The following is an 18,954-nucleotide window of genomic DNA, read 5'->3' as shown; positions in this document are numbered from 1 at the left end:
CTGTTTCCAGAAGATCATGACCACCATCTTCGCCGGCATCCCGGGCGTGGTCATCTTCCTGGACGACATAGTGGTCCATGGTGCGACACCGGACGTCCATGACGAGCGCCTGGCGAGGGTGTTGGACGTCCTCGCCAGCCACAACCTCACGCTAAATGGGGAAAAGTGCACCTTCGCCACTCCGGTCATCGAGTTCGTGGGGTTCCGCCTGACCGCCGACGGACTCAGCCCGCTACACTCTAACGTTGAGGCTGTGCTGCGCCTGCCAGAGCCGTCCTGCCCAGCTCAGCTGGCTTCGTTTCTTGGGATGACGGCCTACTACCTGCGTTTCCTTCCCCGATACTCCATGACCACCTCCCCACTGCGTGAACTATTGAAACAGGACGCGGTCTGGGAGTGGACCCCGGCCTGCTCTGCTGCTATTCACCAACTGAAGAAGCAGCTGACCTCGCCGCCGGTGCTGGCATTCTTTGACCTGGCGAGCCCCACACTCGTGACGTGTGATGCATCCAACACGGCGATCGGGGCGGTGCTGTCCCAGATCCAGGGGGGCACGGAACGCCCGGTGGCATTCGCCTCTCGGTCCCTCAACACAGCTGAACAAAAGTACTCGGTGGGGGAGCGGGAGGCGCTAGCCTGCGTCTGGGCGTGCGAGCGGTGGCATATGTATGTGTACGGGCGACACTTTACATTGCGAACTGACCACCAGGCTCTCACGGCCCTGCTCGCTACTTCAGGTTCGGGCCACAAGCCGCTGAGGATCTACCGCTGGTCGGAGAGGCTTCAACCGTATGATTTCACCACACTGTTTACCCCCGGCAGGGAAAATGTAGTGGCTGACCTGCTCTCCCGAGCCACCCCCGTCCCAGCACTCGGCGGCCCCAACCCCGGCCCGTTGCCCAACAAGGGCCCAGACGAGATGGAGTCAGAGCTCGTGCTCATGCTGCACGCCCCACTCCAGGCCACGGTTTCCCTGGAGGACCTTCAGCGCGCGTCGACAGAGGACCCCACGCTCTCCCATCTCCGCACTTACATCCGGGAGGGTTGGCCCACGAAAGTGCCGGAGGAGCTGGCGCCTTTTCATCGGGTCAGGAATGAACTGACCTGCTGGAACGGTGTCTGTGTGGCCCGGGGGCTCCGCACGTTCATCCCCAGCGACCTCAGGGCGCGCGTCCTCGCCATGGCGCACGAGGGCCACCTGGGCATTGTAAAGGTGAAGCAGCGCTGCAGGGATTTGGTGTGGTGGCCGGGCATAGACCGTGATATCGAGATGATGGTGAAGGAGTGCACGGCCTGCCTGGTCAGTGGGAAGACGGGCCCGCCACCCTCACCACCCCTACAGCCCTTGCAGTGGCCACCCACGCCTTGGGAGCACATCCAGCTGGACATATGTGGCGAACTTCATGGCGTCCCACACCACCAACGTTTCCTCCTAGTGGCCTACGACCTCCACTCAAAGTGGCCAGAGGTGGTCGCCACGGGGTCCGTAACAGCTCGGGTGGTCACTGACTTCCTCTCCTCTCTGTTTGCTCGGTGGGGCAATCCAAACGCCATCACAACGGATAATGGCCCGCAGTTTGTCTCAGCGGAGTTTGCCGTCTTCGTGGAGGAAAGGGGGATCAACCACATACGAACGGCGTTCTACCACCCGGAGGCAAATGGGGGGGTCGAGCGTTTTAACCAGACTCTGAAGAATGGGGTCAGAGCACACCTGGCAGATGGCCTGCCGTTCTCAGCCACGCTGCTCCGCACCCTGCTTCACTACAGAGCAACGCCGCACTCAACTACCGGCAGCTCCCCAGCACTCCTGATGATGGGCCGTGAGCTGCAGCTTCCTCTCAATCGGCTGCGGGCCCCAGCGGTCGCCACGCCAGCAGCAGCACCCTGCCAGAGCGCCAGGGTCGCAGACGCACAGTGGCGGATGAAGCTGCGGTTCGATAGGAGACGGAGGGTGAGAATACCTCCCTTCACAGAGGGGGACTGGGTCAGGATTCGCCGCCCTAACCGGGACCACAAGCTGCTCTCGTTCTGGTCTGCGCCGATGAAGGTCACCGCTCAGCTGGGGCCAGCCTCGTTTCGCCTGGACGACGGATCACGGTGGCACGCAAGCCGGCTTCGGAAGGTGGCATCGCCTCCCATCATAGACCCAGAACAACCGCAGGGTCCAGCTGAGTTCCCACCTGAACTGGTGGAGACCGGGGTTCGCCCAGAGGCTCGTCCGGCCCGTGCCCGGGTCAGACCAGCACACCTGAGGGACTATGCCGTGGACTGGTGAACCCAAGGGTAGGGTTTAGGGCATAGCCTGTTCAGTGGCAGAATAACCCACATGGCTATGCTGGTGACTGGCAGTCTACCCAGTTCATCAAGTTTAAAAAAAAGAAAAAATAAGTTTGATAATTATAATGTTGTGTTATTCATTGTGTTCTTCTGGTTCCTGTGGGGGGGGTAAATGTTATGCATGTGGGACTGCACCTTTAAGAGACACCGGAAGTGTGTGGAGTTACCCCCGGTTGACACGTGTTGTTGGTGTGCAAGATGGCGATGTGAGGAGATAATAAAGTGATGACTGTTACCCACGGTGCGGACAGTTATTAATCATAACAATTGGGTGTGAAGAAACAATGACACAGAGATGGGGATTAGGAGAGAAATGGGGGAGGAAGAGGACAGAAGTTGGCAAGCACATATTGGAGAAATTAAGAGAGAGAGAGAGAGAGAGAGAGAGGGATTGATCTCTCTGGTCTATGTTTTGACTAGAGAGTGGAGTGCTCAGTGCCTCTCCCTGGCCTCTCATGGGGCATGGGGGCAGATTCCAGAGCTTAACGGTGTCCCCAGAGTGTGCTTCACCCCCCCCCCGCCGGGTATTCTTGTCAGTGACTCACCTGCAGACACGCTCAGTGGTACAGTAAGTGACTGCTCTCAACATGAGAGCCGAGGTCAGGAAAGAGAGAAGAGAGGAAGGAAAAAAGAGAAAACATGTTTCTTTGTGGTGGAATTATCGATGCTTTAATCAGATTCTTGATTATGACAGAGCCTCCTAGCAAAGCTGACACTGATGCCACAGAACAATCAAGGTCTTTTGGTAGCAGGAAGCTAAAAACAAGGTGTTTTCAATATACTTTCAATATTATAGTGTTTATGAGCGATTTTGTTCCTGCACCAACTCATCTGATTCAACTCAGGAACTCAATTAGCTGATTTAGGTGGTTTAAACAAAAGCCTCAAGTTGTCTCAAATTGGTTTTATGAACATGACAATGAGTTCAGTGTTCTACAGTGGCCTTCCCAGTCACCGGACCTAATAGAATCTTAGGTCATGTTCTCACATGAAAGTCCGAATCAGGACCCGGAGCAAGTGGATGAGGTTGCAACATTGTTGCATAAATTATTTCTCTGATTTGCGTTCTCACAGCCCTTCATGTGAACGAAGTAACATACGCAATCGAAGCAACAGACGTGGTAGTTGATTGGTCAGAAAAAAATTAAATTGCCCGTTCGTCTCGCTCTTAACCAGATCAACACGCATGTGCTGTTGTTTTCCTATGGACAGCCTCGATGCGTGGTTTCTAATCGGAGCGAAACCACCCTTTTCAAGCGGAGCATCCGTCGGCTGTTTGCTCCGGGAGCGACTTCGAATGCTCGTTCTCACAGCTCCAAACGACGCAGAGCAAAGCAAATTTCATCCTAAACTCCGATTCCAAGTGAAGCAAATGTTCTAGTGAGAACACACCCTTAAAGGAATGTTTCCATCATCTTGTGGAATCAATGCCACGAAGAATTGAGGCTGTTTTGAGAGCAAAGATCCCTACCCAGTATTAGTATAGTGTTCCTAATAAAGTATTCGGTGAGTGTATTGTATTTATTATTGTGTAAATATTGTGGACATGTGCATCTGCAAAAGAGGCCTTGGTGTCAGTGTGTTTCCCCAGTATAAATAAAGGTGAAATAAATACATACATATTCTATTCTATTCTGTGAATAGATCGTATTGAATCAGTCAAGCTGCAGTACAGTATGGTTGCTGGAGTAAGGACTGATGTTTTGCTTGTTTGGAGGACGACGTTAGCCCATCCTGTTGTCAAGCCAGTGGTAACGTTCTGCTGGCTTCACTACACAGGATCCCCCCAGTGATAGATCACCCTAAATGTCAACTCTGCTGAGCTCCTTTGGGATTGGGGTATGAAGTGTGAAAACAAATTTGGTCATTAAACTGTGTGTGTGTGTGTGTGTGTGTGTGTGTGTGTGTGTGTGTGTGTGTGTGTGTGTGTGTGTCTGTGTTTGTGTGTCTGTGGGAGAGAGAGTCTGTGAATGTGTCTCTGTGGATATCTTAAAATACTCCATAAACACACCCCAGCATTACGTAAGCACAGCTGACAATCTTACTGATGTCCAGGATCAGTTTTTCCACTACTACAGTAGTGTATCAGTAGACAGTATACTACAGTAGCGTATCAGTAAACTCAATATGGTATTGTGCTCTTGCTCTGTTCTTTGAACAGGTGGAGAGAGTGGAACTGTATTATAGGCTAATAGTAAATGACATTAAAATATGTTGTGCTCATGCTTTTTTCTTTTTGAAAGTGGAGAGAGTAGCGTTGCTGAAAGTGGAGAGAGTAGCGTTGCTGAAAGTGGAGAGAGTAGCGTTGCTGAAAGTGGAGAGAGTAGCGTTGCTAGTCCCACATTAGTAGTGAGAAAGGAACCAGAGAAGCCCACTAGCTCAGAACAACATGCAGGTAAAGACATTTCTTTTACATTACAAATAGTTTGTACAGGTGTACTCAAACTTTTGATGGGTAGTGTAAATTAGTAAATTAGTAAACTGCTCTTACTCTGTTCTTTGAATAGGTGGAGAGAGTAGCATTGCAAGTGTAGTGCTAGTTGTGGCACCAGCCTTTGGAGAGAGAGATTCTTTTTTAATAAATATTGGTTAACCGGTAGTCCTTCTGTTGTCTCACGTGCACTAAAATTCACCAGAATGCAGGAAATTAAGTGTTTGTAACTACAATTTTCACGCTTAAAAAGTGTCCTGACTGGGGCTATATTTCACACTATATTTCCTGGCCTGAAGGATTTTCCCAGTCCAGCTCTTTATGTGTGTGTGTGTGTGTGTGTGTGTGTGTGTGTGTGTGTGTGTGTGTGTGTGTGTGTGTGTGTGTGCTAGCTTTAATGGGTGTATGGACTGTAGGCAATGCTCCAGAGATCAGGGGGTAGGGAAAAGAGTGATATAAAGAAGGTGGAAATAATGGGAAATAAAGGGAGAGAGAGAGAGAGAGACGGACTGACGGACGAACGGACAGACAGAACAGCCAGGAAAATAGGAGAATGAGAGTGGGTAAGCATGGGAGAGAGGGAGTAAAAGAGAGATCAATGACTAGGAGAAAAAAGTAGAGTGGGACAAACTGTAAAGGGTTGGGGAAAGAGGGAGGGAGATAAAGAGAGGGCGGGAGAGTGGGGCAAAACCAAAGTGAGCTGACAGTGTGAGTGAGCAGTGTGAAAAGTGACAGCGTCTGTGTGAGCATAATGTGTGTGCGTGCCTGTGTTTATGTGTAACACAACCTATAGTTTATTTGCTGGAGCAATAGCCTGACTTTCAACAGAGGACTGCCTGACTGCTGACAAATCTAGCTCTTCAATCAAGCTCCACCAGGACCTTGGAATAATAATTCTAGTTTTATAATAGTACTTAGTAGTTTGTGAAGTCACTCTTCTAAGTAAGGATATTCAACTGTTAAATATTTCCCATGGATATTGAAGAGAGCTGATTTTAAAATGATTTAAATTGTTTTAAATCATTGTTTTGTGACCTTCCACGGACTTCCTCCCCCCCCCAAAAAGAAGAAGCAAATAATTAGCGCACACAGACCCTGTCCTTGGTCCATGCAGTGTGTTGGCTGAGGGCCTAACTGGACTTGGCTGCGTGTACATGTGTGTAAGAAAACCACACAGAAGATGGGAAAGAGTCAAAGCGAGAAAAAAGCGTGAAAAAAGAGAGAGAGAGTGCAAAGAAGTCCTAAAGATGTACCTGTACAAGGCGACTTGTTCGGATATCCCTAACCCCAAACAGAAGGCGGCTCCCAAGCAGGGTGACAGAGGCCAGAGTGGGGGCCAGGCGAGGTTCTATCAACAGGCCTCAGCAGGAACCAGACCCTATCCCCCTCTGATGTTGTGGAGCAGACTGAGACCCAAAACCCCTCTAGAACTCAACCAGATTGAAGAGTTTCTGAATGTTCATTCGCTATCGATACATGAGACTGTCAGAAACCAGACAGGCATGGCTTACAGGTAATACCTACAAGTGTTTGTGTGTGTGTGTGCGTGTGTGTGTGCATGTGCGTGTGCATGTGTGTGTGTGTGCGTGTGTGTGTGCATGTGCGTGTGCATGTGTGTGTGTGTGTGCATGTGCGTGTGTGCATGTGCGTGTGCATGTGTGTGTGTTCCTGAACACTCACATCTTATGGATGCACAACTTTTGACGTTTTGAGTGTAGGCAACAAGATGACAACACGAATTCCATTTAGTTCGCCCATGGTTTGGGATTCAGTCATTTGCTTTTGGTATCAAAGTCTTTGGTATCAAAGTGTTGGTGTGTTTTTGTTTGTACTATTAGATTGATAGTATGAGCATAGTATGCTTGTTATATTTATAATATGAGCATATACTGTAAATATTCACAACAACGTTTATCTAATCCAGATGTACCTTTTTGCCATTTGGTATCTGGTTTCCATGTCGGCTTTTCCATGTCATGAATTCATCACACATAAACTGGGTGGGTGCTTTCTTTTTTTACATAAGGCAGATTGGCTTCTGACCTTTTATTTGAGAAATAAGAAGACCTTGCTGCTTGACAAAGCTGCCTTTCCAGGTTGTGGAAAAGCTCCAGTTTGGTTGAACGCCATTTCCGCTCAAGCTTTCTAGAAGCCTGCTTTAAGGGTTTGTGTGTTTTGGTTGTACAAGGGAAGTTTCTTTTTGGCTAGACTTTCTGGAAGAAGGATGGAAGGTTATCACATTTGTTGTGTTGACAGTTTCTCTGATGTTGGAATTGTGTAACACCTGCTAGTGCTGGACTATTGACTCCTGTCTATGTAATTAACTGATTATTGATTGACATGCCCACGTCATTCCCAGCTGGGTGTTGTTGGCATAGTTGTTGAATATCTGCAGCTATCTGGCGTTGACAGCTGAAAGACGGCTGTCAAAATAAGTGTTGCCGTTTTGTCTTGTATAACATGCGTGCAAGCTGTGTATAACTCCTGGAAGTGGGTGTGGTTCCCGCTGGGACCATACTGAAAAATGTATGCACTCACTGCACTGTATCGTGAGCTTAGAATTATAAAGTTCTATCTCCGTTTAGGGTAGTTCAGAGATATTGAGCGTCAAAGTTTTTACATTCCATTATGTTTTGTGAGATGGAACCTTTGTATTTTATGAATTACTAACTCAAAAATTTCAACATTTTAAAAAAAACACCACACAGGCATTAATAAACACCTAATGGATCAGATTATGTAAAAAAAACTCAATTTTGACAAAAATGGAGATAGAACCTTATAATTCTAACGTCACGGTATGTTGCTTTGGATAAACGCTTCAGCTAAATTGCATATATAGTGTATGAATGGTCTGTAGGGTATTGTTCACCTCCTGGCTAAAACAGACGGTCTTGTTGCTGTGTCCCCTTTTCACTCACAAGACTGGTTCAGTTCTTCCCCATGCTGAGAACAGGAGAATGGTGATGTAGGATGTCCTTCCTCCTGGTTTTGGTCTGTAGTCTCTGTTGTCTCTGGTGTGTTGGCTTGGTAACGGGAACTCATATGGGGGTTGACTGGAAGCATTACATGCTGTAACTCTAGTATGTGTGTGTGTGTGTGTGTGTGTGTGTGTGTGTGTGTGTGTGTGTGTGTGTGTGTATTCTGAGAAGGTTCTGTCATTATGGTTCTGTCTGATTTCATCACCATGGTAACACTATAGAACAGCTGTCAATGTCCTTTTCCAGGTCAGTCTGATTTAGTGCCTCTAGGGCAGTCACACACACACACACACACACACACACACACACACACACACACACACACACAGTGAAGGGTGCGAAGGAGGGGTTGACATGAAAACATTTGCGGAGGTTAAACAGGGAGAAGGATTCAACAGAGGGTAGGGAGGATAAGACAGAAGAAGAGAGGGTGGTGGGGGACAGGGTACGTACAGACAGATATGTGTATGTACAGACAGTTATGAAATGATCAACTGTACAGTATCTCTCCCAGTTGTGTGTTGCACACTATAGCTACCGCAGCAAAGTAATTGCAGTAGCCTACATTTGATTATGTCTGTGTGTGTGTGTGAGTGAGTGGTTGACATTGAATCGTGTTTCAAACAATGCAAACATTTCCCCGGTACCTCCCCAGTCCAACATGACGTGACATGACAACAATGTGACAGATACATTTCCATCTTTTCCGCAGCAGCAATGATAATAATTCACTATACGTTGTACGTAGATATAGCAGATGGATATTTGTACTACTTTACAAACATATCAAACAAACAAACACAGACAGAGAGACAGATAATTCAAGTTACATTTTTATTTACTTGCAAATACTTGGGGGATGTTATAAATGTAAAAGACATTTCTGTACACATTGTGCTCCATTTAGTTATCCAAAATAAATTGCCACGCTTCTGCTTTTTTTCACATATGTTCACGGCAATTCTTCAAAGTAAAAAGTAAGGTAATGAATATAAATTATAATGTAAAAAAGTAGAATGTGAAAAGAAAAAAGTAATGAAGTAGAAACAAATGACAACATTGCTACTAGTAAATACAGTCTGAACGTGCCGGGGGGGCATGGGCGCTGTCAGGGCAGGAGAGGCAGACAGGCAGGACAGGAGAGGCAGACAGGCAGGACAGGAGAGGCAGACAGGCAGGGCAGGAGAGGCAGACAGGCAGGGCAGGAGAGGCAGACAGGCAGGCAGGACTCAGAGGGAGGAGTCGGTGGCAGTACTGCAGGCACAGGGAAAACAGAGGTTAGAATGCTGAGTAGACTATATATATTTGTAGACTAGTTTTCAAACATGACTTGATTGATTTTGGCCACATAGAATGAACTACGCATTCTTTCAATACCACTCAATATACTACTACATACCTCCTGGGCATAGGACAGTCAACATTCCCAGCACAGCTTTGTTGGCTTCGTGCATGTACCACAGACAAGTCGCCTACATGACTTGCAGATGTCACACGTTTTGTTCCCTCGACATCTGGCGACTTGACACTTTTTCCTTTCACAGGTGGGGACGGAGGTGGGGAATAAGTTTCAAGCTGGAGTCGTCTTCTTGCTGCTGGTGCAAGCCAGGCCATTCTCAGAGGCGCACACAACTCCCTTGCCAGCTCATGAATACATTTCTTCCTGCTTATCCTGCGTCCATTCACTGGCTGGACTGAATTTAGTGCTGTTGTAGTGGGAAGCCGTTTCAGGCAGTTTCTTTGGACCATCATCCGTTGAAAATGTCTGATGCAGTGTGCTGAGGAGGCATACATTTTTCTTTGGTTTTACCTGGTAAAGCGTTAGTGTGGCTTCTCCAGCCCTCAGCACCTTGCTGGAAAATCTTTCCGTCTGTGCCTGTGTACATGGGGGCAACTCTCATCTGATTACATTAATTGTGCCAGCAATTGTGGCTTTGTTCGCCAGTGGCAAAGTGGTAATTGTCTGTCGTGACATTTCTTCCGTTGCCCAGGAACGGCTCCATCAGACGCAGCACAACATTGTCTGATAACCGCTGACCAGCCGGCCTGCTCTCATCTTTCCCTGGGTCGGGATGTGCGTTCAACATGTATTTGCTTTCCACGTCCGCAGCTACCCAGAACTTTATGCCAAACTTGTCAGGTTTATTGGCCATGTACTGTGTGAAACGACATCTTGCTTTGGTCGGGAACAACTGTTCATCAACAGTAATGTTCTCACCAGTGGTTAACAGTGGTTCCAATGCCTACTCCTCTTATGGTCATACTCAAAACACTACTCTTCTTTAATCTTTTAAGCTTCACAGTCCAACTTTAAACTATCCACTGCCATAACACTTTGCAAGCCCACAAAGGTTGTTCACTAACTTTATTTTCAAGAATCTCATGTTATCTCAATGCGGCCAAAAGAAGGTGCGGCCACTCTGGTCTGTTTCGGCGTTCGTCACATTTCAGGAAGTAACTAAAAGTTGGGATTCACGGCTTGGTGAAAAGGTCTGCATGCCGGGAATTGTGAAACCCGGCAATTGAGCAAAACAAGTGAAAGAATTCGTTTTTGAAGCGATGAAGAACCCACTTGTTATCATAACCAACAGTTTTACATTCACTAAATACCTACACTTTGTTAGCAAACTTGGGTAGGGGGTAGTGTTCGTATTTGTGTTGGGATGTAATCACTTCTCTTTCGGCCACACCCCACACCCTCATAAATAGCCTTTGTGTCTGTTTGTTGACAAGAGATGCTTTGCCATCAATGACTGTATCCACAGAGAAAGTTTCGTCGATCAACATACTATTCACGGGACTGTGGTCTGTCGATACACCTTCTGCTGTTTTTCGGTAAGTCAGTTACATGCTACTAAGCTGTGTGTATGTTCACTAGGCTAACCAAATATGTTTGTATGTTTGTTGCCGTAGCCAAACATGTTAGTTTGTTAACTATATAGTGAGTTACATGCCATAGCCAAACGTCTTTGCTTGTAGCAATAGTGAGGTACATGTGTTATTTACTCACTATGTGTAAGTGAGTGTTTACTACAGGGCTGCCAAGTTTCACCAAACGTTTGGAGTGAGATTTTTTGGGCGGTGGAGCGACCCAAAACTGTGCACGTTTTGGCAGCGGCGGCCCCTCTCCCACCCAATTATTTGTGCTAGTTTCCTGCAATTTTACATGTTGTTCATAATAAACCAGCACAAGAAATGAAAATAATTAACATTTTATAAAACAATAAAAAAAATCTGACAATATATCATATTTATGAAATCTTAATAAACAAATACAGTAGCCTACAGACTCTAAAAGAAAAATTGGCCCCATCAACAGGACTCAGCCCCTTGGTCAGCAGCAGAAAGACCCGTGGTCATCATCTTATATACAGTGCATTGCTCATAGATGGTTATCATGTTATACAGTACATACCAGGGTTTTTCCTGGGTCAGAATAAGGGCTTGGTGGGTGATTTTGTGCGTGCACAGCGCGCCCCAATTTTTTTTGAGGGACCCCCAATTGTTGTATTTGTATTGTAAATTGTAATTATTAATAATAATCATTATTATTAATGTACCTGGTTATGTTACAGTAGAGAAACAAAAAACTGTTACCAAAACGGAGTATTTACAAGCTAAGATTGGCGTGGTGCAACCGAAATTAGTAAAAAACTAGTTTGAAACTAGCTAGTAACAACTAGGGGTTTAGTAACTACTAAATGCCTGCATTTATAATGACTTACGCCATATTGGTGCAACCCAGTCCAGTAGGCTACCAGATACGATGTTGTAATGTATGCACATATTTGGCTACCACGGTTGCCAGACGGAATTGACAATGTCCAGCCCAACCGGTCTAAAAGCTGCCGAATCCACCCGTCGAGTGTGACCAAATGTTAGAGTTGAATGATGTTTTCATAATGTTATAATGTTATGAATGTTTTAAAGAGGACACTCTGTACATTTTTGTCCTATTCTGTGAATTCCGTAGGCTCCAACCCCGTGCGCTTTGCTGCAGCACAAACTCACAAGCTTCTCATTGTACACTTTCTTATCTCCTGTTCTCAGCTAGGCTCCATTCCTTGGGGCCCGGTCATAAATCTGATTTTGCTAAACGCTGTACTTGTCCATGAAACCCCATCCCCCTACCCATGTGTGTCTCTTTGTGTTTTCAATAAAGTACGGGCTCGGAGTGAAAAGATTCAGTTTGAATTCGAGGTCTATGGGAGATTCACTCTCCTTGCGCAAGAAAATAAGAATCATGATGAATCCGTGTCTCTTTGTTGTTTGAAGTCTACTACGGTCTGCTTGAACTAGCGCTGGGTTAGCATCACCTGTCTTACAACCAGGTTGAATCAGAATATAGTATTTAACCCTATCTGACACCAAAAGTAGCCCAATCTGGCAACACTGCTGGCTACGTTCTTGCAGCTCGCGTGAACACAGGTTCTTCCATCAGCGCTCGCCTGCCGCTTCGATTGCAGACTCAAGTTAACGCCAGAAAGATGCCACGAAACTCATGTCCGGTAGCTTTCTTTCAAGCTATTTCAAAAATAAAAGTCCCGTAAAACAATTGTTATTTCTCGCCGTGAGTAATAGAGATGCGGCGTGAGAGCGTGAGAACTGGTTGAAATGTGTGAGTCTCACGGCGATTGCGTGAGACTTGAATTTCTTCTGAGAGAACTACTTTTTTGGGTCGCTCCACCGCCAAAAAATCTCACTCCAAACTTTTGGTGAAACATGGCAGCCCTGGTATGTCTATGGGTAGAACCAGTGGCGGCTGGCCGATAGAGGGCGCTGGGGCGCCGCCCCCACCTTCACTTCCTGGTTGCGATTTGTAAAAGTTTTTTTTTTAAATAAACATTGTTTATTCACAAAATGCGGCTGATATTCTGTCGGCGCCTATCAGCATTCATTAAAAATCCTCCAATACAATAAACATTTTTATCTGTGTGTGTGTGTGTATGTGTGTGTAAAACTCACTGTTAAAATACATAGGGAGAGAACGCGGGGCGCCGTGTCAATGCAAGTCTATGCCAGGACGAATACTTTTGGCTTACACGTGAGCTGTAGCAGCGCTCCAATTGGCTGTCTCTATTTCTTGGCCAGGGCGCACAAATGTGCGCCCTGGCCAAGAAATCTCCGGTTGTATTGCAGACAATGCATTATGCTGAGGACTCCCGACTTCCGGTTTTCCGGACTTCGGGCTTCCGGAGTATTTTAAATGAAGATTCGTAATGTCTGTCTCTGATGTTCATGGTCAATTAAATCAGCCTATTTTGTGCAACTAATAATGTTCCCGCTAATGGGTTAACCAAGCAGCCTTGCACCTAACGTGCAAGCACCTATCTTCGAATTATTCATAGCAATAGCGCGGGGCAAGGCGGAGGTACGGGTAAACACGGCTCATGTTCTGTCATCAAAGGTAAGAGTTGGTTTTCTTTAACTCAGCTGATGCATTGTTGTGTTTCTGACATGGTCTGGTTGTGTTTCTGACATGGTCTGGTTGTGTTTCTGACATGGTCTGGTTGTGTTTCTGACATGGTCTGGTTGTGATACATCATTGAATGTGTTGACCTGCTGTGATGTGTTGACCACCATCACTCTCCATCATCATCCATCATGTGTCTATGAAATAGATAGTTACTGTACTACTGACTGCAGCATTCATCTCTGCTCATTGATGTAGCCATGTCACACAGACACATAGTACACATATTCATCTGCTACCTTTATTAACCTGAGTGTAGCTGTGAGGCCTGTACTAGCCTTGTTGACTAGACTTCCTCCTTGTCTGACACTGGGTATTGGACCGTACCGACGTCCATAGACCGGTCACTCTTCCACCTCAGTGTCTGTAGTTGACAGGGTAACTTCTCCATGGCCCACACGGTCATTTTAAGGGTGAAAGTTGAAATTATACAGTGGTTGTAATGCCAGTGCGTGGTTTATGCGCGTGCACGCGAAAGACGACCCCCCCGTCACACTGCTGTGCCCCACCCAAAATTTTGGACACCAGCCGCCACTGGGTAGAACCTCTGTTAGTATGGTCTAAATAATGAAATCAACATGAAGTAGGTTCTAGCAATAGTTGAGACTACATACTGTGCAATGTTGTGCATGAATACAAATGCCAGAAGTCAGGCACGTGCCGTGAGCTTTTAGATTGGGTAAGCATAAGATATAGAAATACACGTAATTACACATACACGCTATCAGTGAACGCAGTTTCAAGGAAATGCAATTTTGATGCCCTAGAACCCGCTAATAAACGGTAGGGTCACTTTGTGATCAGATTACCAAAAACAAAAAAAACAGTTGCCAGTTTCGACTATATCAGGGGTGCTCATTGTTCAATCTTTTTTGAACCAAGATCTTTTCAAGTAGCCAGCCTGCTGAAATCTACAAGTCCAGTTTCAACATCGCAAACGCACACATGCACAACACAGACACACACCGTTTCCCTCCTCCATAGTAAACTCACAACACACTTTCTTTTCACACTTTGTCACACAGGCACTTGACATCACATCACAAACCCTCCCTCTCTATCTCTCTCAAACACTTTTGGTCCAGAACCAATGGCACGGACAGCGACATTAGGCCTATCTCAGCGATTGATTAAGCAGCTCTCTCTCCAAACACAATGGCACAGGCCTACATTCAAAGGTATAAGCAATGGAAGTCTTAAATAAGAACCCATAACCAGCAGCACAGCAGTACTCAAACCATATAAACAAGCACAGATCGCCACCAGCCTCGCGAATCATATAAATCATATAAACCGCTCATACCAGGCTTGCTGGAACCCCCTAGCGACTCTCCCTTTCTGGGTGTGAAGATCGGTGAGCGGTGGCTTCGGGCGGCATTTAGCCAGTAGTTCTGTTTTTACAGTCCAGTCCAGTCTACGAAATCCCTTTAGGTCGCTGACAGTAATGTCCATATTCACAAAATCAAGCAAGTTATCCTTATTGATTATTATTATTTCGATCGTTTGAGCTAGCTAGCATAAGCTATTCTGCCGGGCGAGAGGTGAAATGTTAAGTGAACTTGAAAGTGATAAGAGCCAATCAGTAGCTCTTATCGGAATTAAAGAACTACTGATTGGCTGTAAGCATGCTTACCCTGGCCACATTAAACAGCGGGCTGAGGCATCGGAAAAAAATAAAAAAGACATTTTCACGCATTCGAATGTACGCGAGGGAAAGCAGAGAGAGAAGTGCTTATAATGCAACGCAATGCAAGCAGAGTATGAAGTGCTTACTCCTGCAGGTGGCGCTAAAAATGCAACGTCAAAATGAATGACTCCTGCTGCCATGGGACCTAAAATACGACTCTTTTAATGAAAACAAACAAACGGTTACATGCACTTTTATTTTAATATTTTCACGGTCCTTTTTTTCGTTGGGTAAGCACTGCTTACTATGCTTATATGGATGACACGTCCTTGCCAGAAGTGTGCCATAACATCTTATTGGACATTACTCCATGCTGTCAAGAACCAGTTACCTACCATACACATAGCAGTCATGCACGATGAATCACATTTATGCCAAACATTTCTTCATCTTAATAATGTATTAGTTAAGTCATGTTGTGGACTGGCAAATTCATTCTCAATTAATGGCCTTGAAGTGTTTATTAATCATCAGTTAACAATACTCAATCAATAGTTAACTGCTTTTGTGAGCCTTATTGTAAAGTGGCAACACTTCATGCTTTCTCTTGATTCTACAAATAGCATGAATCTTGAACACTACCGGTACTTATGTAATTTAACTGTAGAATCTAACCACCAGATAGTATTGCCTCAGTGGTAAAACGGCCAAATTGGAATCATTTTGCTATAGCCCAGAATGTTCTGCGGCTGCACCGGTAATAGTCATATTATAGCCCCAAAATGTAGTAAAAAGAGTAAAAACGATACATTTGCACATAAACCCTGTATTTTCATGTTTAGTCTTAATCAAGTCAATCTGAGAACAGACTGATTTGAGTTGTGACACCTCTCCTTTCTCAGACAAATCTGAAGGTGGGCTGTCCATGGTATATCATACATGGGGGGTCAATACAGTCCATCTTTATTGATGACTTGATATTTCACAAAAAAGTTTTTATGTGGATGAAACTGTACATTATTCAATGTTAATTAATATATCCTTATATTATTTTTTTTGATTTGTCTTTGCACTCAAGCCATTCAAAAGTTGTTTCTGTGTGTGTGTGTGTGTGTGTGTGTGTGTGTATGTGTGTGTGTGTGCCAGGTATCCACAGCCCAGTGATCGCACTTAATCAGAACTCAGTGAAGCTGTGGCGAGACATGCCAAGTGAAACCCTAAAAGGTTCAGGACAGGTGCTTCATCACACACACACAGTCACACACACACATACCGTCACACACGCCTACCTAAACGTGGCAAACGCTCATCATTTATTCATCTTGGAAAACAGGTAAATTTTTAACAAAGGAGCAGCAGGTGTCCCCAGTAAATACTTAATTGGTGTGTGTGTGTGTCTGAATGTGTGGAGCGGGATCTCCTTTAAAAAAAAAAGAAAGAAGAAATCATTCATTCAGGTGGTGTAATGGAGTGGGCAATGTTTTCTTGGCACCCCGTGGGGCCATTTAATCATCAATCATCGCTTGATTGCCACAGCCTATTTGAGTATTTTTTCGGACCATGTGCATCCCTTTAATGTCCCTTCCAGCATGATAATGCACCATGTCACAAAGCAAAAGTCGTTTCCAAACTGGTTTCATCAATATGAACATGAGCTCAGTGTTCTTCAGTGGCCTTCCCAGTCAGCAGATCTGAATCCATGAAAACAATTGTTTGCCAATATCTGGTGAGAGACTGTTATTTCACTTCATCTAAACAATATACAGTAAGGCTCTGCACTGCTCTGGAAGCTAATCTATGCTAAACTTTACAGTATGTCTGTCACATTCTGTCTGAAACTCAGAGACTGAAAACATCAACCGAGGAGTTTTCTGCTACTGGTGTTAAAACGATGAAATGAGGAAGAGCCCGATACAAGCTTGAACCAGAAAGGGCAGGTGCACTACCTCCAGTGCCATCATTCTCATTCTCTCTCTTTGCCCCTCCTAGTCTCTCTCCACCCTCCAGTTTTTAGCTGTATAAATAATGAGTGTCTCTAAGCGGCTAGTTAAGAGGTCCTTTCTTAATGACACTCAGAGAGGTCAGTCAAGTCCTCTGGAGAGCTAAGAGAAGCTGTCTCTACAGCCCAACCCAGGGGCAATAATTGAAGGAGTGAGTTTATGTGGAACATAAATATCCTTTGTTGTAAAAATGGAACTTCTGTCCTGTAACAAAGACTCTAGTGCCAGTTTTAAAAACACTGAACCCCGTCCAACCTGTCAAGTGTTTCTCACACAATTCGGACCCGACAGTCTATAATAGGATCATAAACTCACTTCATCTCACATATACCCAATGTAATGAACAGTCTCCACAGAGCCTGGATACCTAACATGTCATTATGATCCTGTGAGGTGGGGATGTGATTATGATCCTGTGAGGTGAGATGAGATATGAGTGTGCATTAGGGGGGAATATAGAAGCCTAGAGAATGATGAGTGGGAGACCAACAGGGGTATGTAACATGATTCTGCTGTAATTACTTGGGGCACGGTGAGTGGGTGAGTGCAGTTGGTTATATTCAGGATCTGATTATACCATTAGGGGGAGCCATAGTCCTGTTGTCAGCTACACTCTGGACAGACATTCCATGATGGATGGATGGATGGATAGATGGATGGATGTATGGATGGGTGTGTCTGTCTGTCTGTCTGTCTGTCTGTCTGTCTGTCTGTCTGTCTGTCCGTCTTTATGTGTGTGTGTGTGTGTGTGTGTGTGTGTGAAATAAATGATTGGTCTTATATGGGCCTGCAGTATTCATGCAGTGTGTCAGGCTGAGGGTTAGTGCACAGAACTCCCAATCCACAACTTAACAGGGAGCAACATCCACTTCACTGCAACACCCAGTCCTCCATCTTTCCTTTTGTCGCTGTCCATCTATTACTCTGTCTCTCTCTCTCTGAATAAAGCCACCCTTAGTTTAGTGTCATAATCTATAATCTATCGTTGTATAGTAACAGGACATTGTGTATTTACAGAAAAATATTGTATGTGTGTGAGAGAAGTGTGGGAGATAACAAAGATAGCATCATAATAGCAGCTTAAACCCCAAACACACACAAGAGCACAAATTGCACACAACACTGTCATACTGTATACATACACTGAGATAAACATACACTGTCATACTGTATACATACACTGAGATAAACATACTCACACAGTGGAATCATTTGCACCTCATGGCAGTAGCATATAAAGTGAAAACTGTGAATTTGTACTTTGTTATTTTGTTTGCATTTCTATGTGTGCCTGTGCGTGTGTGTGTGTGTGTGTGTGTGTGTGTATGATGGGAGTTTAGGTGCAGTGGCCCGTGGCAAGAGATTCCATGAACACCTTTCAGTGTGCAATTACACGCTTGAACATATCACGTCACACACACACACACACACACACACACACACTCAGACCAGGCCTTACAGGTGGACATAGAACATACTGCTTGTGAAATCATTAGCAATTAACAAGGACAACAAGATACTACTTGGAAGGGTAGCATTATAGATTTTTTCAGATAAGCCAACAATATGAGTGTGTGTGTTAGTGCATGTGACAGAATCCATGTTTGTAAAGCACTTTGAATTGAATCGCCCCTGTTGTATGAAATGTGCTATACAAATAAACTTGCCTTGCCTTGCCTTTGTATTGTTTTGTTTACGACATGCACAACTTGCACGCATGCACGAATTCACCTAGAACACATAGAAAAAGGAAACCCCAACTCGTTGCTCTAAACGAGAGGCTACTGTATATGACAAAGAGAGAGAGAAATACTTTTGGGACATCACGCCTTCCATCCCCAGGAATTAGAGCACGAAATTAGAGCAGTGATCCAGATATTAGACCGGGCACAGGTGTTCACAAATTCAATTAAGAAAACGCTTAACACACTCACAGACACAGGTATTCGCAGACACGCACACATACACACTAAGCAAGGAAGTAACGTTTAGTAAGAGTAACAAGGGATTTGTTTCTGTGGAGTCTGGTTTGTTTTGTCAGAGTCATCTGTGTAGTATGTTGTTGGAGAATGTGGTTTGTTCTTATCCATCAACAGCATGGGGGT

General features: G+C 45.2%; 1 protein-coding gene across 1 annotated transcript in view; it reads left to right on the top strand.

The window, feature by feature from the left end:
* Window positions 1–6,015: 6,015 nt before the first annotated feature.
* kcnab1a (potassium voltage-gated channel subfamily A regulatory beta subunit 1a) overlaps window positions 6,016–18,954 on the top strand; it is a gene marked incomplete at both ends in the record, with an annotated part of 86,589 nt that continues 73,650 nt past the window's right edge. Inside the window, one exon of the mRNA XM_080542695.1 lies at window positions 6,016–6,281. Coding sequence (XP_080398821.1) covers window positions 6,016–6,281 — 266 coding nt within the window. The remainder of the gene's footprint in view (window positions 6,282–18,954) is intronic.

The sequence above is a fragment of the Nansenia antarctica genome (assembly GCF_963989245.1).
Source record: "Nansenia antarctica genome assembly, chromosome: 12".
NCBI lineage: Eukaryota > Metazoa > Chordata > Actinopteri > Argentiniformes > Microstomatidae > Nansenia > Nansenia antarctica.
Note: the sequence above shows the minus strand (reverse complement) of the source record. Positions and strands in the feature narration are given on the sequence as shown.